Raw genomic sequence first — 26,533 nt, 5'->3', positions numbered from 1 at the left:
GTGCGCTGGCAGGATGCCTTAATCCGGGCCTGTTTAGGACGCAGTCAGTCTGTGGGCGGTGCGTTGAAGGGAGAAGGAAAAGGCGGGAAGGCGGATGGCACCGCGGGTGGTTCCCGCTGCGCCTCACGCGGTGGCGGAACTACATCTCCCAGCATGCACAGCGGGCACAGCTCGGCGCGGCGGTATGGGCCTGGCCGCAGTGCATGCTGGGGGCCGTGGTTCCGCAGCGCCCTTCGACCCCCGGCTCCTTCCGGCGCTCCCCGCGCCCCGCCCTTCCTGCTGCGGCTTAAGATGGCGGCCGAGGTGGATTTCGGCGACCGCGAGCTCTTTGAGCAGCTGGAGGAGCGGGACGGGCCGCCGCCGCCTCACCGCAGCGTGGGCGAGGAGCAGGAGGGTCGTGAGGAAGCTTTCTCAGAGCTGCAGGAGCGGCTGCGGGGCTGCGAGGAGACGGTGCGGCGGCTGCGGGCGGAGAATATCCTGACGGGATTGGCGGGGCCTGCGGCGGGCGGGGACGGGGGGGGGGCTGCCTCCTGCCGCCGGATCCCTTCCGGGCCAGGATCCGCGCACTGCGCTCATTGCGGGCTGCGGGGCTGTGAGGAGCTGCGGCTGCTCCCGCCGCTCGAGAGGCGGTTTTCTCTCACCTCAGGCTCAGTGCGCCCTTCTCCTTTTGGCTGCGGGGCTGTTGAGTTCTTGAGCGTTGGAGCAAGTTAAAACGCCTAACGCTGCACTCCTGCTTTATGCTTTCCTGAAGAAAAGGAGTGGTTTTGCGTTCACTTCGAAAGGCCGTTTTTAAAAGCACTGGAAAAAAAAATTAAAACTGCTGAGTGGTTTCCTTTGGAGCTGTTAGAATGAACACCAGCAGCCTGACATCTGAGATGTCCTCTGTGCAGTTAGCTTTCTGTTTACAGGTGTCTCACTGCTCACCCTTTTGTGATGTATTTTGGTCATTTAAATACAGACACTGACAATTCAGGTAATGTTCTGTGCAGTTTTTGCAAGGTGTTTTCTTATTTAGCCCTGCCATTGGTTAAGGTGTTGTTGTGTCTTCTGAAGAAAGCAATGTTCCTTAACAAGAAGGTAACATCAAGAACTTAAAAGGAAGCTGAATATTCTGACTCGCCCTAGGTATGTTTCTACTGGCTTACAGTGCTTCTGTCCAACACCATTCCTATGGAGTCCATTAGGCTTCAGTGTTAAGAACTTTGTTTGTACTCCCTATTTATGTATGTGTATGTACATGTATGCATATATTTATGTTCGTTTGTTTGTGATGTGGCCTTTAAGGAAAGTCCACTTTACTTTTTATGAAGATTGGCAGCAAGAACAAGCATATAACAGTAGTTACAAGAGTAAGAGAACTGTTTTGTTGTTCTCCATGTAGTGTCTAGTCATTGGATGGCACTGTGAGATGGATCTTAATGCTGTTAACTTCATTTTATTGTGTTGTTAGAAGAAAGCTTCTGTATTCTGTTTTATGTTCTCATCTCACAATGAACCACAAAATACTTTCCTCAGAGGATGAAGGTTTTTCTTTAAGATAATAAGAACTTCCTAAAATAATGGAACTTGCATTGGCCAAATATTCTTCTGTCTGGAATACAGGCTCTTTGCTGTGACAGCTGAATAGGGTGTATTTAGAATGAAACTAATGTAGTAACCATTTCTATATTTGTTCTGTTCTTGTAGTGGAATCTCAGTGGACAACTCAAAAGTTGATGGGCCTCTGTTGCAGATTTTATTTATGAACAATGTAATTTCTAAGTAAGTACTTCAGCCTTTCAGTAAAAGACTCCCGATAGGAAGCTAGACATTGCTTTTCGCTTGGTTATGTTTGCCCAAAGGATATGTGTCCTATTTAGTAACATAAGCTTGTTACTTTGCAGAGGAGAAAGGTTAGGAATTAGCAAAAGAGAAGAGCTCTCCTGTGTTCAGTCACAATGGCTATATTTATTGTAAAACAAAGTGTGACTCCTTGGAACTCCTGACTAGAAGTTTCGAAAGTGTTTTTGGTAAATATAGTGCATTGACTGTGCCCTGTTCTCAGTTGAGTGGTGACTGCCCTTTGTGTAAATCCTGAAGCAGTAAATGACAGATGCTTCAAAAGATGCTTTCTGTATATTTCAGTCTTGTTCTTTTCTTCACCTTTTTATGCTTCTTTACTCTGTTGCAGGCAGTATCATCAAGAAATTGAAGATTTTGTTTTTAATTTAATTCACAAATACGAAGAGCAACAGAGAGATGAGCAGGAAAAAACACACTTCAGTCTTAAGCCTCAGGTACGTTAAGGATTGTAGCAGCAGTACTGACATTTTACACTGTTAAGTAGCTGAATTCTAGATATTTTTTTTCCTATAACTGCTAATCAGGTACCTATCAAATAAATGTTATAAAACAGCTTATTCTGGGCGAGGAAAAAAATACCATAACAAAGAAATTATCTATGATATTTTGGACTGTGGAAACCATTAAAATAGATGTGTCTATTTAACTAATGTGTCAAGAAAAAGTAGTTGTACTCGGTGTTTTGTGCCTTTTATGTACTTCAGTAATTTTGGAGCTCTTCTTTATACTGTCTGCTATTTTTAATCATTGACTTGTGTTTTTACTTTTCATCTCAGCCCTCCAGTGTTCTTCTAGAAGAGGACTGTAAAACAGCAAGCTTGAATTCTGTTAAAAAAATGAAGGAAGCTTTTAGTGTAAGTTTTTGACTATATGCTTTTGAACGGTAGGTCTGACTCTTTGTTCTACATACTCAATACACCTTAGCATTAAAATAATATCTCATTAAATTTCTTGTATCGATGTAACAGCAGTAAAGTTTGGTATGTTTTGGCCACTTCAGTGGAAAAAAAAAGTGCTGATTTGTACAGGTGTGGGTGTGTGTTATCTGTAACTATCATAGAGTGGGTAAAAACATGGAAGAATTCCAAGTGGTATAAATTTCTAAATATGCTACCAAGAATCTGATCTAAATACTGACACCTTTCTGACAATTTTCTGACTTTTTTTCTACAGGTTGTAGGAAGTGTTCTGTATTTTACCAATTTTTGTCTTGATAAACTGGGACAGCCTATATTAAATGAGAATCCACAGCTGACAGAAGGATGGGAAATACCTAAGTATCCTGTTTGCAAAAACAAGGGTCTTTATCTGCTTACCAAATCCAAAGAGTGCCAGTTTGGTAAATTGGGCTCATATTCAGTTCAGTAGATTGTATGTTTCTATTAAAACCGTATCAGTTGTTATAGATGACAAGTTTTAATAGGAAATTTGTGGATTTTGTATTCAAAAGATACAAGTGTTTGGATATTATTGGCTGACTGACTTTGAGAAGAGTGAATGCCGTACTCCTGTAAATATATCTTGTGAATGCAGGGCTTTCCTGGGCCAGTCTGCAGTTAGGTTTGGAAGGGAAGTTCATTTCAGATACAAGTAAGTGGTTTCCCTCTGTGAAATCTGTAATATGGGAGAAGAAAAGGGCTCAGCAAACTCAAATATTCTCTAAGATAATTTTTGCCCTATTTGGGATCTAGAAGAAAATCTTTTATTAAAATATAATTATGTGATGTTCTTACTTTACATCCATTTCAGAGTTGGTTCTACGCTCTTCTAAAGCCAGTATTTAGAAGGCGGGATTGAGGGAATCATTGAGAAAACATTTTTTAATATTGGAGTCCTTGATGACAAAAGGAAATTGGACAAGATATTTCTCTTTTATTTTTCCCTTCAAGTAATCCCATCTCCCCAGTTTCCCTACATTACTTTGGCAACAGAAAGAGTCAGGAGAGAGAAACAGTTTCACAGTTCATTTCTGCACTATCTAGTTAACAGACTAGTCATAAATTAACTTCCTAGTGTTAGAAGATGACTTGTATCTGTAAAGAAATTGTAAACGTAAAAGCCAGCTATTCTGGCTTTTCTTGTGGCTGCCTTTGAACCGTGCATACACTGTGCTGTAATTTTACATTTGGAAAGTTGCCCGTTGTAATGTATTGAGTCAGTCTTCTCCAAATGATATTTGTACAATCTCCCAACCTCCAGATAAAAAAAGTGGATGTGTAATGGGAATTTCTCCTAAAATGTGAAGTTAAGCCTGGCTAAGCTTTTGTGTTTGTCATCTTTGCCAAATCAAAGGTATTACTGTTCAAAATTACCTCATCTTTCTTTAGAGCTCCTGTAGACATTGAGCCTAAAATAGCACTTGATACTGAGTTAAATGGTATATGAAATACGGTGGTTCTAACGACTAAAGTACCAATTAATGTGTCAAACTAGTATCTGACATCTGCTTTTCTTTTTAAAAGCAACTGTTAGATTCTGGAAACGACTGTCCTTCTGAACTTTACCTCTTAAGTCTCCTCCGTGCTGATTCACTTGTGGCCCTCTTCTCTTCTTATACTTTTCTAGACAGATGGGCAGAACAGCTAAGAACATGCAGTCAAAAAGCAAACACAAGTAGTGTGATATGACCTGTCTACACTTAGTTGAGATGTAAATTCTGTTTTTGAAAATCTACCCAAATGTGTTATTAATAAGATTGATATAAAATATGTCAGAACTGAGAGTGTGAAACTTCTGCCTATTAGTAAGGGGGCTCTAGGTTTAGCAAGCGGTTATAAAGGACAGGATAGCTTTTTGGATAGAAATTGGGTATTAGAAAGCAATACAAGCCTATCTTACCAAATATAGTGGATATAGTTTTATAGTTTATACTTCTGAAGTGCAGACTTCACTTTAAGCACCATTTGTGTCAATGTATCATGAATCCATAAGTCAATATTTTATACAAAGCCCTAGTAAGTTTTCATTGATATTTTAAACAAAATTGAAATTTTGCTTCATCCAGTAGCAGTTCCTTATTGAAATCTAAAGATATCAGCAAGTTTTCAGCCAGATTCTCTCCCTAGATGGACAAGAAATACAAGTAAAACCAAAAAGGTTTGTATTACTCTTAAATATAAAGTTTTGAGCTGCAAAGTTCAGATGTGTTCTGTGATTATTCCCATATATACTAAACCCTTGAACGTACTTGAGCACTGAGTTGAAGTAAACCAGCCTGTGCAGTCAGTGGGTCTCTGTGGTTTACTGAATTTGTTTAGGAAGGGCCAATATTCAATGTGCAAAAACTTTCTGAAGTTGTTGATGTCCTGTTCTTCTGTGGCTTCTTTTTAGTGATTGCATTGTCATCCCTGCACCAGTGTACTGTCATCATTCTTATTATTTTCTGGAACAATTTCCATATGGCTTACTTTACTATTAAGACAGGCTGATTTAAGAGTTGATGGTATAGCTTTTATGGGAGGTAACAAGTAAAGTTAAAAGATTTTATGTGTGAAAGCTTGTGTGTTTTTCATAGCATCTGAAATCATTGATTTCATTTGTAATGAACACCATCTCAGCTTTTATCAGGAATCACAAAATGAAGGGAAATAATGAATTGAACCATATTTAGATTAGAAATGTTGTCATCTGAAGGGAAAGCCAGATTGAAGAGTCATTCATATCATATGGACTGTTGATAAAATACTTAAATCACAGCAGATGTTTGTATTTAGATACCAAACAAAGATGAGGCAAAATACATGCTTTGTTTTATCTAATTAGAGATTCAACAGGTTGGATTTAGAGCGGGGTGGGCAGATGTCATCTTGGACACTCATTCTTGTGTCACCCTTTTGTCTCTGCATGTTTCCCATCCTAATTTAATTTATCTTCAAAAAACAGTGTTTAAAATCTTGTTAGAGATTGGGATCTTCCCTCCTATAATGTTGAAAATATGTGCTCTGATGGGTATTTACAGGGAAAATTAAATTTGAAGGCAGTTGTAGTTCAGCATACAGTCTGCGTAGCTTCTTCAAGCTCTGGGCCAGGACTTTCCAAAGTAGTTGTGGTCCTGCTACTTGTTTCTACAATGCTGTTTTTTGGTATTGTAAGAGCTGTCAGAGCTTTGATGATAGAAGCATCAGAAGAGAAATAATGGTATCACTATACTACAGAATTAAGTTGAAGGTTCCATATCTGTATTCTGTATTTAAAGCCTCGTGTTAACATCCTTACTTTTCTTCTTCAGGACGTGGCATCAGCTTTAGCGTGTAGGTTTGTTTTGTTCATGCAGTGCTAATAATGCAATGTTTGCATATTTAATTAGAAGCAGAAATCCTTCAGATAATTCTGTCTATAAGATGATATAAGGAAAAGCTTTTTCACCATTAGGACAGTAAAATACTGGATTGTGTTGCCCAGGGAAGTTACACAGTCTTGTTCCTTGGAGATTTTCTGGACTACTGCATAAAGCCTTGAACAGCCTGGCCTGATCTCATAGCTGACCTAGCTTTGAGTAAGGGCCTGGATTGTAGACATCCTGAGGTCCAACCTGAATTATTCTGTTACTATTTTATTCCCTCTTATGCGAATATATTTTTATTATATGGGTTATAAAATATTATATGGGTGTCTTCCTAGAAGTACTGCTTTTCTGCTCTAATTTTAGGGTTTTTGTTTTGTTTCGTTTTCCTCTCTACATGCTGTCATGTGTATTTTTTAGTTTATTATTATGCTGTGTCTGTTTTTTTTTCTCTGTTTTTGTATCCTACGTAAGAACATGAAACAAAATTCTGTTGCTCACTTTTGAAGGTTCATAGTCAACAGTCAACTTAAGAAAAGCAGGAGTCAGCAGACAGTGCTTACCTGTTTTTCTAAGTCTAATAAAATCTTAGCTTTAAAAATATTACGTGAATTTCACATTGCAAGGTGATTTTCAGCTTTAATGTATGAATTTTTTTTCTGTGTTTTTTAAGCAGACCAAAATCGCTCTGTTTCAATTGTGGCTCTGAAGAGCATCAGATAAAGGACTGTCCAAAGGTAAACTCTACATCAGTATTTAAGAGACTGCCTCTTTATAAGAAATGTTTCAGTGGATCTACACCACTTAAATAAAAAATAAATGCGCTGGTCAAGATGTGCAGTTGTTTATCTCTTTTGATTAAATCATACTGCTCATACATGCAAGTTCTACCTCTAAATCAGAATGTAAATCATTTTCATAGCATAATATTTTGAATATATCCTTTGTTCAAACTGCAGAACATCCCTAGATATGTCTCCTGTTTGCCACTAGATAACATGCAAATACTCTTTGTTTTTTCAGTATGTAGTGTTCGTTACAACTGCGGTTATACCTCAGCCGTGTGAAAAAAGCTCGCTTGTAGGGAGTACCAGTTTTACATTTGGTGAAGACGTGCGTGAACTGTAAATTGTCCAAACTTAAACTTGCCAATTGTATTATCTTCAAGCCACGAAATGCAGCTCGCATAAGTGAGAAGAGAAAGGAGTTTATGGAAGCTTGTGGTGAAGCAAGCAATCAGAATTTTCAGCAGCGTTACCATGCAGAGGAAGTAGAAGAGAGGTTTGGAAAATTTAAACCAGGAGTGATTAGGTATCTCTTTTCCTTTTATTGGCTGTTGAGATGTTTTTCTGGAATGACTTGACTTTTCTGCTTTTGGAATGCCAGGTGTTGCTATCCAAATTCTTATTTAATATCAGAAAGTTAATATCATCCAAAGTTTTCTTTAATATCAGAATTGGTTTTGCCCTAGATTTGTTATTTCTGGAATTGACTAGCAACATGGTTTGAGCTAAATCATTTCAGCTTGATCATTTAAAATGCAAGTGTGTTAATGACTTCCTTTAAAAAAAACTCAGTCATGTACTTCTTGTTTTCTCAACTCAGTGGGGAACTTCAAGATGCGCTTGGTGTCACAGCTAAGAGTCTTCCTCCATTTATATATCGCATGCGTCAGCTTGGTTATCCTCCAGGCTGGCTCAAAGAGGCTGAAATGGAGCACTCAGGACTTGCGCTTTATGATGGTAAAGGTGTGTATGTGTCAGATCTGGTCACTGTTGTTGCCATCTGTCAATACTTATGTTCCAAAAACCAAAACTGTGTTTGTAATCCTATGGATTTATTCAGTACCATTAAATAGCATAGTTAATAATTACGATTTTTATTTATAGATGATAATGAAACAGAAGATGAAGGATATCTTCAACGAAAACATGTCACTTATGATGTCTCTAAGTTGATTAACTATCCAGGCTTTAATATCTCCACTCCAAGTGGGATCCCAGATGTAAGTGGCTGTCTCTGCTTTCTGAACAGCCTATTAAATAATGCTTATTGTTGTTTAATGTTCTGCATCATCCATTTGGCAGTTTTCTTTCAACAGGCTATTTTAAGTGCTTTGATTTGGAGGTGGGGGCTGTTCAGGTGACATCTTATATATCTGGGCAGGGTCTGGCAGTGCTTCTGTAGTGTTTATTTCCATTGTAAAACCAACAGGAGCCTGGGTTAATTGGGTTTCCTTTGAAGACAAAACAGCAGGTGCCTGTTCCGTTTGCCCATCTACATTTTCTACATGTTCTTGTGATGCTTTATTATTATTATTACTACTACCACCAAATAATAACAATAATAATAATAAATTACCAAGTAATAATAATTGTACAGTTCATTAGTTCTTTGTATTCACAGGTTTCAGTATTTTTGGTTTGCCTACCTAAGTTCCTACATAAGATCTGCTTACCTCTGATAAATAAGGTTTCTGATGAGAGGATGAATTCGTCTTGCTTGTTAATCTCCTAGTATTTCTCTTTAGTTCTTCTGTCTTATTATTAAGCCAAACATATGCAGTGTTCAGCCCTTTGTCTCTCTTTTTTTTTATTGTTGTAGGAATGGCAGATGTTTGGTTCCATCCCCATGCAGCCATCTCAACAGAAGGATGTTTTTGCTCACTACCTTTCTAATTTCCATGCGGTGAATATATCTCAGTTTTACTCTCAAAAAAGAAAAGTTGTCATGTAATTAGTGGAGACAGTGATCTCAAGTTTGTTTTCACTTAGACCATCTCATTGATACTACCAGTTGTGAAGTCCTGATGCTTTTATTAGCTTTACAGTAAATGGCTAACATTTAGTGATTTTTTTTATTTTTTTAAGTCCAGTAAGGTAGTTTGTAACATGGCTTACCTGTTCTAACAGAAAAGTTTCATGCTTAGAAAAAAAGGTCGCTATAAACTTTTACAGCCTAAAATCAATCTTGTTTCCATGTCTCCCTAATAAGTAAAAAGCTTACTTGCTGTAGACATGATTTACAGTAAACTTAATACAGTGACTTGAGAAAACACTGTTAAATTCCAACTTATTTTGTTTTCCTGGTTAACTTCCTTTCAGCCAAGTTCAAAATCTAGCAATAAAAGGACTGCACCACAGCCAAGCTCTCATCATTCAAAACGACCAAAAGACACCGTGGAGGTTGCAGTAGCTGACATGGACATAGATTCTGGTATAGTTGTTCTGCTTTTCTTTTTCCCTAGTTTAGATTTTTATTTCCAAAGTAACTTTTCTGGATTTAAATGTTAGTGTAGACAAAGGGAAAACAGTGTTTTAGTATTTGCTATGATAATGCTTAAGGTAAACAAGAATTTTCAGATGTGCTCAGAGCAATTGGAATGCTGGGTTACCCATTCCAATCTCTTTACTTTAGATGTATCTTAAGAAAATTATGTTGTAAAGACCTTCAAATCCTAAAATACTTGGGATAAATACTTTAGGGTGTTACAAACTCACAACTTCTTTAAAAATGAGTCAAACTAACAGGAGGTCTTGGTGTTGTTTTAATGTTAGAATAGATGGAGAAGCTTTATCTTTGCTTTTGGATTTCTTATAAGAGAAGGGTACCTTAGTGTGTCTAAGTACAGAAGAAAGTCTGTTCAGTACATTCAAGAGATTTGTTTGTTTGTTTCATAGTTTTTCATGAAATGTCCAGGAGAGTTAAAATCCCCAAACAGGTAGTTTCAGTGGATGTTGAAACTTTAAGAAAGCTTGTTCTATCTCAGCTGAAAACCAGGTATGAGAAGACCTATGTCAATGCATTGGCATTGAATGTTGTCCTAGTCAAACTTCAGATTCTAATAGAAGCCTGTTATCTGTTTCTAGATGTGGAAGTGTCACAAGGATCTCAAACAACCAACAGTTTTCAGTTCCAACCTCCACTGCCACCTGGACCTCCAGTGATTTCAACTCCTCCTCCTTTACCACAAGGCACACCTCCACGTACTCCTCAAAGTCTTCCCCCAACTCAACCTTCAACACCCACCCATCCTCCTCTTCCTAACGCTGTTTCATCATTGAATCCTTCCATTGATGTTCCACAGCCAAAAATAGTGGACTCAACCATGGATGAGGATACCCTGACCTTGGAAGAACTAGAGGAACAGCAGCGATTAATTTGGGCAGCATTAGAGCAAGCAGAAAGCACAAACAGTGACTCTGATATCCCTGTTGATACACCTTTAACTGGAAATTCTGTTACATCATCACCATCCAGAAACGAAGTAGATCTTGTTGCAGAAGTAAGATCATCTGATAAGATGGTAACATTGGAAACTAGGTTTTCCAGTATCAGTGAACAGGTACCAGAAAATGAACATTCTTTAACTAGTCCTAATCCAGACAGTAGTTCACCTAATTTAAAGGAAAATCCTGAAAATTCAGATTCTGAAGGCCTGCTAGATAACACCGTGCCTGCTCCCAACCATGAGGTTAACGATGGAGAAAGTATAGTTGATAATAAAGTGGTGACAAGCAGTGAGTCATCTGCAAAGAACTCAAATCCTGTTCCTGATATGAGTAAGTTTGCTGTAGGTATAGCACCTTTTGAATTTGAAAACATGACAGAATCAACAGGCACTTACCTTCGAATAAGAAGTGTGCTAAAGAATTCCCCAAGAAACCAGCAAAAGAAAAAGACTTGACTTTTTAACTGGTCTTCCTTTGTTTCTTTATGTTCAAATTCCTGCACCCTCCTCTCTCCTTCAGTTTTACAAACTCAGATAACGTTCCTCATCCTTTTGTGGGAAGGAAAAAATCTGTAAAGATTACCCTGTTCTTCCTCAAAACTGAAGTTACTGCAGGGCTTCCACCTTGACCGGAATCAATCCAGCCAGAAAATACAGAAGAATTTTCCCAAATTGCATCCTTCCACTATGGAGTGCCAGGACTGTTTATTTACATTGGCAAGTAAATTGTTCTTCACTCTAAAAAAGAGAGACTTGTCTTATTGCTCATTGCTTTGGCTAAGAGTTGCGTTGTCCTTGAATTTCAGGTGGATTGGTGATTTTTTTTTTTAATATCCTTTGTACAATAATGGATACTTTATAGATTTTGCTAATTATCCTGTAGATAAGTTTAATATATTCAGAATGTTTTTTAAAAGATCTAAAATTAAGGCTTCCCATGTCAAAGTATTGGAAATTGGATGAAAATGACCGGGGATTACCAGCATTATCGTCACCTCTTCAAGTATTTTTATAAACTTTTATTTATGTGGGTTAGTTTTAATTACCACTGTATCTTTTGTAACATCGTTCTTCATGTAAACTTGCTGTACATATGTGTTCATTTTTATGTACAGAGGTTTAATAAATGAGTTTTTATAAATATGGGTTTTTTTTTAATTGGAGTCCTAAGCCATTAGGCTGCTGATTTCTTGAAATTAGCTGCTGAGGATAATTAGGAAAAACAAGCTGATTAAAATGAGGGTGAAATTGAGTTGATTATTTTAGGAAAGGTCGTAACCACTGGGTTCATGTTTTTATAACTAAGATGTTAAAATTACTTCAGCTACTTAAATGGAACCTGCCCATGCCACTCCATTTTCATAATCTAAAGAACTGCTCGTTTTTGAAAGGCCAAAGCTTAGAAGTGTTACGATTCTGCTAACTAACTGTTCTAACACCCTTTTCCCCCCCCCTCCTCTCACCTCTCTTCAGAGCGACTGGTAAGTGGAACAACTACACACCTGCATTGCCGACAGAGGGAGTGCTGGTTTGGTTTAACAGTGTTCTTTAAAGCTGGTAAAGGATTTGTTTGTCCTTAAATGCAGGAAAAAAAAGTGTTTCTACCACGTGAGATGCACGGTAAAATACAGGATTGTCAAGTACTGAAGAAAAGACTTGTGAGGTAGGGATGTCTGAGGTTGTATTTGATAACTGAACCTGTTCTTTAACAAATTCAGCTTTACAAATTGAAGATATTTCCCAGAGGTTCTTATAATGTGTAGAAATACTGTACTCTATGTTTGTATGCTTAAGAAAAACACAAGCTTTTTTCAGATGGAGTGCTTACATTTCTTCCTTTTATTTCTCTAAACTTTGCAGGAATGGAAAACCAAAGTGCATTTACATGTGGACAGTGTGACTTCAGAGAGGCTGAAAAGGCTCCATTTGCAGCATGGATCGCTTCCGTTTATCTGTTTGCAGGTGGAACATAGAGCTTCAATTAAACATTCATCACATCAACTAAAATGATAGGCTTTTTGTAGCTAATCTCTTCTAGGAAAAAGTAAGAGTACTGCTTTCAAGCCAGTAACTTCTAGCTTCTATATGCTTGACAAAGAAAGCTCTAATAAGAATCACCTAGAGATTTTGTGCTTTCTCCATGCTCCTTCCTCCCATGAAGTTAAAAGCTAGTCATCACCATTTACCCAAGCTATTATGTGCTGTGCAGTGCATCATTCGCATGCAGATGATAGTATGATGTAATCATTTCAAGTGTATACACCTTTTGGGTGTGTTGAGGTGCTCATATTGCTCATATCTTAAACATGCAGTTCTCTCTCCACGCCTTAGAAGATTATTTTTTTTTTAATAGCCCTTATGAAACGTTCCTTCTTTAGTAGGGCACACAGACTTTATTGGCATATTTGTCTGCAAACAAAGCATGAGCATACACAATATTAAAATCATCTATATATTATATACCTAGTACTCTCTAGTGCTATACTTAGCTCCACATGTATAAATTCATAATAAATTGCCCTTCCACTTAACTGATTGGAATAGATAAGGCTTAGATGTTTCTACAAATTATCAGATGATACTAAACTAGTTGTTAACTCATTGCTTCCAAGATTTAGGTTGAAGAAATTAAGAGTAAGGATAAAGTGAAGATATTTCAGCAATCACGCTTTAAATATAATGCTAAATACTAGCTTAAATATGTTAAATCCTTAGTTTCAAAAGGCATGGAACATGGAACAAGGATACTCTGTGTTTGCTCTGGGGACTCTTGTAGTTGTTGGACAAAACCTACTTGGAGATGGAAGTTTTTTTTTTTCAGTTTGGGAAGATTTTATCTCCTGGTTTCTAAAGCAAATAAGGCTTGGGGCAGGGATGCTCTGTGTTTGGGGCCACACACTTATATCCATTAGAATTCTTGTGCAAAGTGACTGGACTGACTGGTTGTTCAAGTTAGCAAATGTTTTTGTTCTCCACATGTAGCCTGATACAAGTGGAAGTATACAGACAGCATATACACTTGAATTTTAGTTCCTTCGGTTGGGAATTGGGGTTGTTCCCATTTAATTTAGTTCTTGACTGTTTCTTTAGTTTTGGTGTATGCAGTTTGGTTTTGTTTGTTTGCATTTTAAAGTATTGCAAAAAATTCATGTGTGGATTTTCTATGATGCTCTGTGCCTTCTTTGTGCCTCCTAGTGATAGCAGTTGCTGAGACTCCCTCTTGCTAGGGATAACAAATACCAGGACTATCTCTCGAATATGTTTAAGGCGGTAAGTCATTTGATACCAATGCTTCTTTTCCAATTAGGTCAATATAATTGATAAATAGGTGGTATGAATGAATGAATCACCTGTGAGATGAGTTAGTTGGTCATTAGTAGACAAAAACAGACAGTTGAATAGACTCCTAGCTGGGAACTAATGAAATGCTGAGCAGGGAGAGTAGCATTCAGAGCTACTGAATGGGAAGCATTTGGTTACCAGGTTTTACCTGGCTTCTGGGCTTTTGTATCTCGGTGTTTAGAGTCTATCCCTTAATCCTGTTATGATTTAGTGCATGAACTATTGCTGATTTAGGCCATCTATATCATATATTGAGAACTTCTCTTCCATTTTTTCCCATTCTATCCAACTTAAGAAATATATCTCCTGGTGCAGCAAAACATGCTTGGAAATAGAACACCCTTTCTCATTTTACTTCCTTCACCTTTCAAATTGTAGAACTTATTTTAAGGAAAAGAGATAGGAACTTTTAGAAGAGGACTTCTGAAATGCTTATATTTGGTCTCAGAAAAGCAAATATTCTGTAGCAGGATATAATTTCTCTTTTTAGCTCACATAGTCACTGTTCTTAAATAAAGGTGACAATATAAAATGTGAAGTACTCATACCAATCTTTAAAATCCTCCTTCCTGGGGATGTTGTGGTTAGAATGGATAATGCTCTGAGAAAATCAAGCAGAACCAATGCATAAAATCCCTACTGTATCTACCTCAGCTAGAAGACGTGCAGTTATCCCTGTGTTTTCTCATTATAAGGAATGAGCTCACCCTGATCTCAATCTCATCATAGTATTCATCCATGCTTTCCCTATTCTTATCAAGTACTGTACACTGTCTCTGCACTAAAGATACTTGCATTTATTGGATTTCTTTTCTCTGTCAGATATAACTATTCAAATTACTTTTGTATATTGAAGCTGCAATCAGATGACACTACAAGATCTGAGGGAAGCTGAACAGCAGAAGCATTTCTGGAACTTCTGTGTCAGGTTCCCATGGTGATTGGTGTGGTGTAATAGCCGAGATTAGAGCTTACTAAAATGAATAATAAAGTTTGTAATGGGGTGGGTAAAGCATGAGCAGTCATCATTCAAATATTCCCACGGATTCCTGCTGGCGTGATGTTCATGTTTGCTTACAGGGTTGGGAACAGCAGAAGTGTTCAGAAATGCTAAAGTGCATTGAAAAAAAATCTGTTCATAATTCTGTGGCCATCAGTCAGATGGTTGGAATCTTAAATTGGTTTACATTTCTAACTTATATTTCTATAATCTAATTGACAGTGCTTAAAATGTCATTAAAAGAGCAGCGGCTGAGAATTTAAATGATAACTGAAAGACTTGGTAAGTGCTAAGAACAATCACGTACTGCACACTCAGGAAGGCAGGATGGCTGAAAAAACAAGGGGGAAAAAAGCTCAACTATATATTTTTCACAAGTATTTGTAATTGCTATGGAAGTCTGTAGTACCCTCATTTTGTACCATAGTTGTACTGCTTCTGGTGATTAAATGCCACTGAAGCTTGCTGCTGTTCCTAAGAACAGATTGTAGCTCTGAAAGTCATATTTTATGTATAAAGTGGTAGGAGAGGACAAATGAGGAATTAGTCTTGGTCCTTAAAGGAAGGTTACAAACCGGATGGATTTAATAACACAGTAATTAATGTGTAAGTGACAATTGACACTTCCTAAAGTTGACTTAACAACTAGCAGCGCACATAAGGTTTTTTGCAACATAATATTTAGCTGTCATCCAGTGACTGAGCAGAAGCTGATCTGCCCTTTGTTTAGAAGCTTAGCGCTCTCAGTAGGGATAAAACTTTCTGCTTTGCTTCAGCTTTTGTTGTTCTTAACGATTGTGGTATTTTAATAGAATATGGTTTCTCATGTTGTCTGTAAAATGGAACGTTTATAGGTAAGGTGACTTGCTGTTGTCGAATTAAGCACCTTGGATAAAGAAGCATGCAGAAAAGATTCTTAAAATACAGCTTTCTGTTGTTCTACCAAACGTGGGTAAAACAAATATGTGCAATTGGATGGAAATCTGTCTTGTGTACAACAAAGAACACAGACCTGTGTGGCTTTTTTGTGCCTTCTAACCTAGGAAAGGAAAACGGTGTGTTGGGAATAAGAACAGTTATGTTGCCTTTCAGCCCATTGGGCTGTGAGAATACAACAGGTAGAAGTTTTGCAGAGGGGAAGAAGCGTGGCTCTGTGCAGGGCTTTGGTATCAGTTTCAACATCTACTGGCCACGTAAGAGCTTCCACTTAACACTTAGGAAGTAAAACACCAGCAGACGTTGCTAAATGCTGATCTAGTTGAAAGCTCTTATCCTGGGCTCTGTGTCACACGGTTCTGTGCTTTACCATGCTGGATGAAGGCCAGAGAATGATGCCACGTTGAATTACAAGCTGCAGTTGGGCTCCAGTGCTGGAATTGCTTTCTCATCACCCTTTTTGTTTGAACAGGATCGCACAAGAACCAAACGTACGGGACTGGAACAGGTTTGCTTTGTGATGAATTCAGCAGAGCCAACGCTGCGTGTAAGAGCAGGAAAGTAGAGCAGAGCTCTTTGATTCAGCCCTGAAAACTGCTATTAAATCGTTTGTCGATGGGGTGGAGCCGCTGCTACAGCCATTTCAGCATCACCAACGGGAGGATGGTGTTCCACGAGCACAGTGCTAATTCAGACACACAGAGAGAAGGAATTATAACGCTTCTGGGCCTGAAGACAAAAGGAAAATGGAGAAAAGCCGCACACGTTGAAGTTACTGGTCCGTAAGGCCGCGTGAAGCTGAGAGATCACGTCTCTCCCCACCCTTTTCATTCACTTTCTCTGCCCCGGGGCGAACAAAGCGGGGGGAGACAAAGGCAGCGGGAGGGAAGGACGGGGAGCGAGAGAGGAGGGGAAACAGCAGCGGCGGAGCGCGGCAGGGGGAGCGGTTCCCGCTGCTGCAGTCCCCGCCTCGCGGAGCCTCGGGCCCGGCAGACGTTGTCCGCCCGCCCCGCCCCGCCTCCCGCCCGCCGAGCTGAGCCGGGAGCGGCGCCGCAGAGGGGCAGGAGGAGGCGGCGGCGTCGGTGCGCAGGGAGCGGTGAGGCCGCCGGTGGGGCCCGCGCGTGGAGGGCGGGAGTGCGCCTCAGGGAGGTGGGTGCGCCTCAGGGTGTGCGCCTCAGGGCCTCGGCTTCGGGACGGCGGTGTGTGGGGGGGGGGAAGGTCCGCTCGGCTGTGAGGGCGCGGCGTGAGGCGGCCATGGGCTGCGGCTGCCGCCAGCACCGTCCGCACGTGCCCGGCGCTCCCCGGCAGGGCCGCGGGCGGCAGCAGCCGGTTCGGCCGGTTCGTGTGCTGTGTGCCGTGTGCCGGGCCTTGCCGGGCTCACCCCGCTCCTCCGCAGCTCCGTGTATGAGGTGGATGCGTGGCCGTGCCGGCTGCTTCCCGCTGTGTCACTGCTGTGCGGCGCCGCGGGTGGCCGCGAGCCTCACCTGCCCTGTGGCTGCCTTTGGTGTGCCTTGTAACCTCCGTGCCTTCACAATAATAGCGAAAAAATAGCCAAGGATTTTGCGAACAGCTCCTCTGAAATAGCACGAGGCGGAATATTCGGTCTGGGGTTGTGTCATGCTTAAAAATACGACTGTGAAGTGAAGTTCCCCCCTCCCCCATCCCGGGCTCAGTCAGGCAGAACCGAGCAGCGTCTCGTGGGGAGTTGGGGAAGTTGAGGAGCTGCTTTACACAGCGCCGGGCAGAACGGATCCAACCTGAGTGTGGGGACAGGAGGAATGAGGGGAAGGACGGAGCTTGGTGCCTCCTGCTGTGCTGGAAGCGCAGAGGAACGAGTGTGGCAGTGCCAGCCGTGTTCATGGGGCCTGTGTGAGTGCACCTGCTGCTCTGTGTAACGTCATGGCAAAGGACACGCAGGGCAGGAGAGGTAAAGTTGGGTTTTTTCCCTGCCTTTTACTACAAAGCGTTTAGTTCTGAGGAGCACAGAGCTGTTCGGGTACTGATAGAAATCCTTGTGTATGGAATGACAGGGAAATGGGCGGAGGTTTGTTGCATCTCGGTTGGAAGTCACGGTGTGTCAGGGGGGTTTTCTTCCCACCCATTTCCAACATGCAGCGGATTTCCTGCTGAAGTGCACTGAAGGGACAGGGCTGTGTTGGCTGAAAACCTCAGGAGTGTGACCTGGAACACTCGTGTCCATAGGGATCAGGAGGGGGATTGCATTAGGTTCACCTAATTTATTTGTATGGTTGCTTTTAAGGAGAACTTTTCAGCTTTCTGGTGTGCCTTGTGTCAGCATCACAGAGGTGTCCTGTAGGAAAACACTGTAAGAAAGAGCAGTGTCCTTATGCTGGTTACTGTGGCTTTCCTAAGCTCCTGTGTATTTCCTCTCTTATCGTCTTCTGAACGTGAGTACCCAGAACAGCTTTTATTTACTTAGCTTGGATAATTCCCTTGGTGCTCCTCCCTTTATTCTTTTGGCCTTGCTGAAGTTGTTTCAGAGGAGTGACTGAATATTCCAAAACACAGCTCCTCTCTAAAGAAACAGCTATCTGTCTTGCCAGTGTCGTTTTTCAGAGCTGCTTTTCTTTCTCTCTCTAAAACATTCGGGTCAGATGTTAACTCTGTATGTTAAATGCGAGTTTTCTAATGTTTGAACATGGTGACCATGTGTGAATGCAGCTCTTGTTTAATCTGTTGGCATTCCTTAGGGACTGCTGGCTCTGCTGGCACATCTAAAAAGTAACGCGCTGCAATCCTTATTGGGCTGGCATGTTTAGAAATGCCTCGGATGGATGGTGTTTTGTTATTTAATGAAAGGCAATTATATACTGCATTAGCTGTAATCTCAGCTGCCCTCAGCCAGATGCCAGTTTCATTTCATTCTTCTTGACCAGAAGAACTGGAGCCAGTTCTATCACTGCGCTGTGTCCCCAGTGATTCTGAACCTCCATTAGTATGGCTGCTCTGTATACGTGTTTATTTTTGTAGCATGATGTTGCAATTGCGTGACTTTGAATAGCACCACTGACCCTTGGAAGTACCCAGAAATCTAGTGGCTGAGATCCTGGCCTCAGAAAGACCAAAAGAGTTGAAAGATGTATCTGAGATACAACTAAGATGAGCACGTTTCTACACTACCACCTGTTGTGCAGTTTTCCACCTGGACAACCCTTTGTACAAACCCATACTCCTCAGGAACAGTGCCTACTAACCATTCCTTCAAGCTGAGGATGAAGATTCTCCTATTTCTAGGAGAAACACAATTAAAAGCTGTTTGGTTTTCCTGATCTTTATCTATCATGTAGATAAAGATCCATATTTCTGGCTTATTCTGAAAGAAAATCGCAAGGTGGAGAATCAAACTCAGTATTGATGGTGTTAGCTTATCTGACTTAGTCTGCTGCTCTGCTTGGCGGCAGCATCCGCTGAATCAGAGCAGTGTTTATTAGGTTCTGTATTTGGACTTGTGTTTATTATACACCAGCCATGTAGCAGTCATGGTGCTAATTTAAAAGGGTGCAGAGAGCTAAAAAGGGAGTGCTGACTTGATGTTTGCAAGGTGTGAAACAGTTACAGTTTCACCCAAGTCTATGGAAACTAAATTCTTACTATAAAAAGAAGCACCTTTGTTGTACCCCTTAGAAGCCCTTTGTTATATGTGTTTAGTTTGGGGCTGGCAGGAGATAATATTTTCCTTCTCAAGCTTTCGCTTAAACTTTAGATCCAGAATAACATAAACGTTATGTTCTACTATTCCCAAGTATTGTCACTGTGGACTGAACGCGCTTACTAAGTTGGTTAAGGTGTGGTATCATCAGAGCTGACAGCTGAACCTGTTCTCAGAATGGCAGTTTGAGGAAAGGCAGTGAGGAATTTCCTTGGAGAAATACAGGGAAAGCAGGAAGCACATAGAGCAGACTTATCAGGAGAGGTGGTAACTAGTGACTTTCCCAGGTGAAAACTTCCTCTGCTTCTTAATCCTTGACTCATTCTGTAGAGAGTGATGTGTGCTTGGAAGGATCACGTGCTTTCTGGTCTTATAATAGACCACAGCAGTGATGGTTTTGTCACGCATGTGAACAGTGGCAGCTGAGAAGTGGTAGGGTTTGCATTGTATTTTCTGTGTTGTTGTTTTTTAAAAGCTTTGAAATAGTTATTAGCTGTTCCTTTGTTAATTAAAAACGGGAGTTTTCCTAAAAAATTGAACAGACTGTGCTTAGAAATAGCAACATAAATTGAGAAAGAATTATTCACTATACTGCTGGCCACAAATACGTTTTCACTGTTGCAGTCATCCTCTTATGTCTGTGCTTCGTATTCAGCAGCCAAAGTCTTTGTCCTTCAAGCCTTGAGGATCTCAAGGCACTTGGGGATCTGAATACCCAGAGCAAGTTACAGAATGATGAGGTGATGTGACTTAGAATGTCCTTCATGCAGAATTAAAGCCTGTGAGCCACATAGAAGCTTGAATGAAAGGCTTCTCATAGCATTGCTGTAATGTTGGCCTACTTCTGTGAAACCTCTAAGAATACAATTTTGGATGGATTCCCAAACAGCAAAGTGTGCTCTTCTCCCCTCGTAAGGGCACAAGAAAGCAGAGTTTCTTCTGAGTTACTGAAGGAATGGAGATTCCCTCCTTGAAGCCACTGAAAACCAGAAGGTATTTAGCGGGATGTCCTTACACCGTGGTGTGATGGCTGCCTGATAGTGGAATGAGTGATGCAAGGCATAGTGCTTGCATTACAGCGTTGGGATTGTTTCAGGTATCCTCTGGCTGGCTGTGTTTTATTGCACATGCTGGGTGCTGCAGACTCAGTGATGCTTATTTGTACTGGTGCTCTCCAAAACAGAGCTGGAAGATGTTTCTCTGCTGGTGGTTGTATAGATGTGATTGCAGTTGAGTGTTCATCAAAGCACTGATACTGCTAAAAGTGTTATTTTGGTGGCCAAAGTAAGTTGTATCCTGAGTTGAACTACACATGCACTAATGCACTGCATGCAGCTGTAATATCCTGGAGTCGTCCTGGTAGCATCTTTGAAGGCACTTCAGAAGAGCAAAGGATTGATTTTGTTCTCTCTACTTTAATTAGGCATAACTAATAAATTATCAGTGATAATTTATTCTTCTTCAAGATGTGCCATTTATAAAATTCAGATTCATATGAAGAGTTTTAACAGTGTATGCGATTCCCATCAGATGAGTGTTTGCCTTTTTCAAGGGTATACCTGCCTAGAATTCATATGAGGGTTTTGTTGGGTAGGGCTGGGATGAGTTGGAGTATATTTGTGCCATAAGAAGAATGATTGCCTGTGAACTAAGGGATATTCTTGCATATTTCCTTGCTGAATTTATGACTTATTATTGAATTCCTATACCAGTGTCTGTAAATAACAGATCTAAAATAAAGGTTTGGGCTCCTTTTATGTCTTACTTGTGTTACTGAGTTTTCTGTACCGTTTTTTCTACTCTTAGAAGTGAGGCACAAAGCAGTGGTTTGGTAGGCATGTACCAGCCCATGTGTTTTGGTGATGGCAGTAAGCAGAGCATCTACTAAGCCAAATAAATATGATCTAGTGGCACTTAGCCTAATCCAGCATTGAATTAAATGTTTATGTTATTTTGGTGTCTTTTTTATTATAGTAGTATACTTGTGTATATTCAGGTCATCATAGTAGCTTAATTGAGATCAAAATTTGTGGTTTCTAAGAGTCAAAATAAAACTGAAGTCATGTTTTTTAAGTCTCTGTAATGCTTAAATGCTCCCTTACTTCTGATTGCTCTATGTTGAATGAGTAATCAAATGTAAACTCTAAAATGCCAACTCTAATTCCATTGAAATCTTAAATTCCACCATTCTGCTTATCTTCTGTTTCCTGTTTAATGATACCTGACGATGACTCTGTCATCCTGCAGTCTGGTCACTGAGCAGTACAGTTAAATTCTTAAGCAGCAGTTGGGTGATCAGTTTGGTTTAAAAGTGACTGGACAGAAGCTCTTACATCAGTTCTGTCATAGTTTGCAGTTTGTGACTTGCTTTGTTAGTTACCAAAGGCCTGGGATGCTCTTGTTGGTCTGTTTCTGTTTGAAGTTGCTGCTCATTCAGTGAATGTTCTGGAGCTGGCGGTACATGTTGGGTTTGCACAAAGTCTGGAGCATCGGGTGCAGGGAGTTCACTTGCAGTTTCAGTAATTGGCTTCAGTGGCTTGTTGCAAAGAGGCCTTTTTGTAGTTCATAGCTCCAGCATGGCTGTGTTTATGTCTTAAATGGCTTCTAAATTGTAAATGGCTCATGTGCTGCATCACTGCAAGGAGAAGTTCTGAGGAATTAAGGCACAAAGGCTTCAAAATCCAACTTTTTGCTTTAACTGCTTGTAGTTATTAGTTGTTTCAGAGCTGACTCTGCAGCTTAGCGTGATGTTTGTAACGTGTGCTGCGGAATTACTTGGTTGTAAATGTAGTTCAGAGCTCGGAAAAATTCACGATGGCAATTCAGTGCATTTGGTAGGGCAGCACGAGCTGTCTCCAACAGACCTAAACCTGGCAGGAAAGACATTGTGAGCAGGAGAAGGAAACTGTGCTGGGATCAGGCTCAGCTCCCCCGCTATGGGTGTGCAGACCCTACAGCTTAACAATAAAATGAGGCATTTGGCTGCATAATATGTGGTCCCAGAGCCAAAATATGGCTGCATTCTTCCGTTGTGTTTTGCTTTCCAAAAGCCTCTAATCTGAAAGCATTATTTTAAATACTTTTGGAAATATAGACACTCATTGTTGGTTGTTTTTTATTGTTCCCAGAAGTGTAATGCCAGTCTAGGAGACCACAAGCACAACTTGTAGAGCTGCGATAAGAATCAGATCTGAATCATACCTCAAATGCTTGTACTGTAAATGACTTGGCCTTGGCACTCTGCTTAAAGAATGCAGTGACTTTAGGAGTTGTGTTTCTAACTGTGAAGGGTTCCAAAATTCCAAGCTACTTTCTCTGAACCATTGTCAGGATTTTTGAGGAATGATTCATCAGCTTTTGCAAGCTTGGCAATAGTGGTATGAGCATCAGGAGTGTGAGATGGGTATTACAGAAATGCTGTCCAGGCTGTCTGAACAGAGATAGTGCTTCATTTTTATCTTTCTTTCTCAGCATTGTTATTGCATTTTTTCTATTAGGAAAGACCTATTTCTGTGCATTAGATGTATTTGACATCTATTTTTTCTGTCATTTTCCTGCAGAATGCATTTCCAGTTTGTTTTATACATTATATGGTATGATAAGAATTTGTCTTTGAGTTACTTGACTGCTGGGATCTTCTCTGGCTCCATCTCCCCTGGAGTTACCCAGCAGTACTGACTATTCAACACAGCCCCTGTGGAATATTTACTGTGTATTTCTTAGTCTGAATACTGGAATGTATTTCACAAAGAACTGGTATTCTGATTGGAACTAAGTTTGTAGCTTAGCAGTGCTTTGGCTTTGAAAGGCATTTGTATCAGTACATTAGTACTGTATCAGTCATTTAATAGTATCAACTGAGTTAATATTATCTTTTAAATTGGAATGTTTTGGAGAAGCCGCGTGTGACCCATGCTGGATGATCATTGATTAAAATAATTGTCTCACTTTATCACACAAATAGACCACAAGAGAATAGTGTTCCAGCCTCAGAGTGCACTGCACGGAGTCACAGTATGTGTGTCTGTGTGCAGAGAACCGGGGTTATTCAGTCCATGGTGAGTCCATTCAAATATCACAACTCTGGGCTGGGAAGTCCTCTTTGTTTCCACATGGAATGGACAGCCAGCTTGCTTCTCTCCATGGAAACACGGTGCCTGCAAGTAGTGATGTTTGCAAGGGTTTCCTCTTCAAGTTGATCAAGTCACAGTTTCAAGTGTTTTGTGTGATGAAGCCTCGTGCTTCACCTGAGCTGAGGGAGGAGTGCTCTGATGGCAGCACAGTCGGATGTCAGCTCTGTTACATGAACAGTTGGTGCTGTTACATTCTTGTAGTGACTGTCGGGTTCTGAAGTGGATTAAGCTGAGACTTGAACCTCATCTTTCTTTCTCTTTTTTTTTGTGTGTAATTATGCATTTACTTCTTTTGTAGTGCCTACTTGTTAAAATGCAGTCTTGAACGAAACAGTGATGGATGACTGTTTCTTCTTCAGAAAGTATTCTGCTTTTCTGCAAAGCTAAGAGCAGGAACACTGCTTTTTGGTGCCAAATCTGCTTTTGCTAAGGCTTAAGAGTTTTCTGAGATGATTGGGAAAGCTTGGCCACAAATCCACGTGTTTATTTGCATTTCACATGTGTGTTTCATTAGTGGTCCATATAAGGTCTGAATGAAAACACGCTTTGTTTTTCTTTCATATTCTGGGGTAAAATTCTTTTGCAGGAGAGCTGAGAAAGATTCAGAGGAGGAACGCAAACAAATGGAGACAAGTAGCTAGCTGTCCTCTCCTATAAGCCCTCAGATGAGGTAATTGACATTGAGGTAACTGACATCTGGAGCCTCTTGGTAACACTCAAGTGCGTCATGCCTAAAATCCCATGATAGAAACTTATGTGCTGTTTGATGAATTCTGTTTAGAGATGTTCCTGTCGATGTCCTTCCTCTTTCTAAGGCTGAAAGTTGCATTTTCACTATTGCAGTAAGGCAGCAGCTTGTCAAACTGTGCTGCATTTTAGCAGCTTATTGCACTGAGCTACAGTTTCGCTAACCCTGAAATCAGGGTATGACCGTGTGGAGGGTTGTGTTACTTCTGGCCCAGCTGAAGGCTTGTGTATTGAAAAAGGCAAATGACACAGCAGATACATAACCCGTGATGTGAAGAACAGGATTAAAATGTGAATTAATACCTTGAGCCAGGAAATGCAATATTAGAATGCTCGGGCTTTCTGTTGCCCAAAGGCTTATTATACATGTATAATAAATACTTACTTGACACAGACAAGGTGTCATTTTTGGGGGTGTTTGAACATGGTTGGTTTTTCTTCTTGTTTAATATTCTTTTCCATGCACAATATAAATGGTTACTAACTGAGCAGTGCTGAATGCTGTGTGAGGAAATGGGGATAAATGTAAGTGTTGCATTGACAACAAAAAAAGGAGTATTTGAGCTGAAAAGAACTAACCTTGATATTTCTTACATTCTTATGTAGTCCTGTGCTGTTTTTCTGCATTACTGTGCCTCAGTTCTTCTGCAGCTTACTCACATTTATGGTCCATCCCTCTGCTTTGATTTCAGAGACACAGCCCTTTGTTCTCATCTTTGTGAATGTGAGAGCTCCCACTTAAACATTAATAGTAAACTGCTCTGCATCTTGCCAAACCAACGAAGAAATGTCATTTGGTAGCATAACTCTGCAGATGGGTGCATGACGCACTTCTGGCATTGCTAGAAAAAGTGTTTAGCAATTTGCCCTGTGCTACTTAGAGTTTTCATGGAGATAACTTCAATCGCAGCCAAGGTGGTAATTAATACTAATTATAACAAGTATGGTGTTTTTGCACACTGGGTAGGAAGTGACTTGAATTTGACACAGCCAGTCTTGAAATAGCCATAGCAATGTTTCACTTTGCTGTTTCACAAAGCTCTGTGACTGACACTATTTCACAGTGAATTGATTTTTAGGAACACTAATGTGTGCTGGTGATTAATAATAGAGGAGATGGATGGCTTGTTTCTTTAGTCCGTATTGCTGCCTCCCAGCAGTCCCTTCCCTCAGTAGTGTTTCTCTTGCCCTGCAATGCACGGTGTGTGCTGTGCACACCAGCACTGCTGCCGGGCAATCTGCAACTGGGCAGCTCTGGGGTCAAACTGCTGAGTGCACGGCAGGGCTGGGAGCTGCCTCATGGTTCATCTTAGTCGCGTCCTGAGCAAACTATTGAGCAAACAGTTTATTGCCCCGTGCCCATGTTTCCTTTTTTGTCCGGGATTTTGTTTAGATTCGTGCTGTTTGTATTCACAATCCAGATGAAAAAGCTTTGCTAAAGCTTTTGTGTCAGAAGGAAGATGCCTTGTGAGGCAAAAACCTCCTGGCACTGTTCCCTGCAGACCTTACAGCTGGTGTCTGAGTTGGCTGCTCATGGAACCATCCCTCCTCCTCTTCCCAGAGCGTAACTGGGACTGTGAGCCAACGTACCTTGTGATCTCAGACATGCGATTCCCGCTGCCTCGCGCGGCTGATCAGCTTTAGCTTTTTGATTCCAGCCCTTAAAGATGTTGTTCCTTTTAGCTTCACATTGTCTGTTTGACATTCCCTGTTCCCTCTTGCAGTTAGTTTTCTGGTCTCAAGTTATTTTTGCTGGGATACTGCAACGCTTGAAAAATGTGGCTGAAAACAGTAGAGTGCGCAGAGCAGTTTATATCTCTGCGTAATGTTGTTAGTAATGCTGTTAAGGACTTTGTTTTTCTTTCTTAAAATAGCCTCTTAGTTTAAAGCTCAAGATAAACGCAGCAGCGTTCATTAAACTGAGTTGTACATTAACTTCTATATTCTACAGAAGTTAAAATACTGATTTCCTTTCACGTCTGATATTTTTCTATCCAGGTTTACTCTAGAGTTGGAAGACGGAGACGGCTATATTGTATCCATGTTGGGAAAAAGGTAGTTGCTGTAGACAAAGAGGGTTAACACTGGTATCACAGAAAAATGAGCATGTTAAAACCGAGTGGACTTAAAGCTCCATCAAAGACCATCAAGCACGGAGGTACATTACTGAAAGCTCCTGCATCTGCTGCACCTGGTAAAGAATATTTAATAACTTTTCCCTTATTCATCTTCCAACAAAAAATACTGTGAAAGCCATGAACCCACTGCATTCCTTGTATTTATGCTAAAACACTTCTGCTTGGATTTCTGATCTGACAAAAATGACCATTAAACATGCAAAAAAATCTTA

At 40.5% G+C, this 26,533-nt stretch overlaps 2 protein-coding genes across 27 annotated transcripts in view; both read left to right on the top strand.

Moving 5' to 3' along the window:
- Nucleotides 1-253: 253 nt before the first annotated feature.
- Nucleotides 254-11,496, top strand: ZCCHC8 (zinc finger CCHC-type containing 8). 3 transcript variants are annotated; one of them, XM_015877860.2, is made up of 14 exons: nt 254-472; nt 1,083-1,125; nt 1,687-1,761; nt 2,171-2,276; nt 2,619-2,696; nt 3,016-3,119; nt 4,873-4,938; nt 6,798-6,861; nt 7,293-7,435; nt 7,730-7,872; nt 8,014-8,129; nt 8,729-8,812; nt 9,229-9,340; nt 9,994-11,496. In XM_015877860.2, exons 1-14 carry the CDS (start codon nt 292-294, stop codon nt 10,809-10,811), a joined length of 2,133 nt encoding a protein of 710 aa, XP_015733346.1. In that variant the 5' UTR covers nt 254-291; the 3' UTR covers nt 10,812-11,496. The 3 variants fall into 3 exon arrangements, with proteins under 3 accessions (XP_015733346.1, XP_015733347.1, XP_015733348.1); XM_015877861.2 differs by having other exon boundaries at nt 255-472; nt 6,801-6,861; XM_015877862.2 differs by lacking the exons at nt 254-472; nt 1,083-1,125 and adding an exon at nt 561-973.
- Nucleotides 11,497-16,000: 4,504 nt separating this feature from the next.
- CLIP1 (CAP-Gly domain containing linker protein 1) overlaps nt 16,001-26,533 on the top strand; it is a 58,179-nt gene continuing 47,646 nt past the window's right edge. For 15 of the 24 annotated variants that reach the window (XR_004309006.1, XM_032447758.1, XM_032447762.1 and 12 more), the window contains exons 1-2: nt 16,604-16,729; nt 26,182-26,377. Coding sequence is in view for 23 of the 24 variants with exons in the window: in XM_032447758.1 (XP_032303649.1) it covers nt 26,284-26,377 (94 nt within the window). In the remaining variant the exon portion in view is untranslated. Of the gene's footprint in view, nt 16,412-16,600; nt 16,783-24,022; nt 24,107-26,181; nt 26,378-26,533 lie in introns of those variants that run through there. The other 9 variants (XM_032447773.1, XM_032447771.1, XM_032447772.1 and 6 more) reach the window with 5 other exon arrangements.

Source organism: Coturnix japonica, chromosome 15 (genome assembly GCF_001577835.2).
Source record: "Coturnix japonica isolate 7356 chromosome 15, Coturnix japonica 2.1, whole genome shotgun sequence".
Lineage (NCBI taxonomy): Eukaryota > Metazoa > Chordata > Aves > Galliformes > Phasianidae > Coturnix > Coturnix japonica.
Note: the sequence above shows the minus strand (reverse complement) of the source record. Positions and strands in the feature narration are given on the sequence as shown.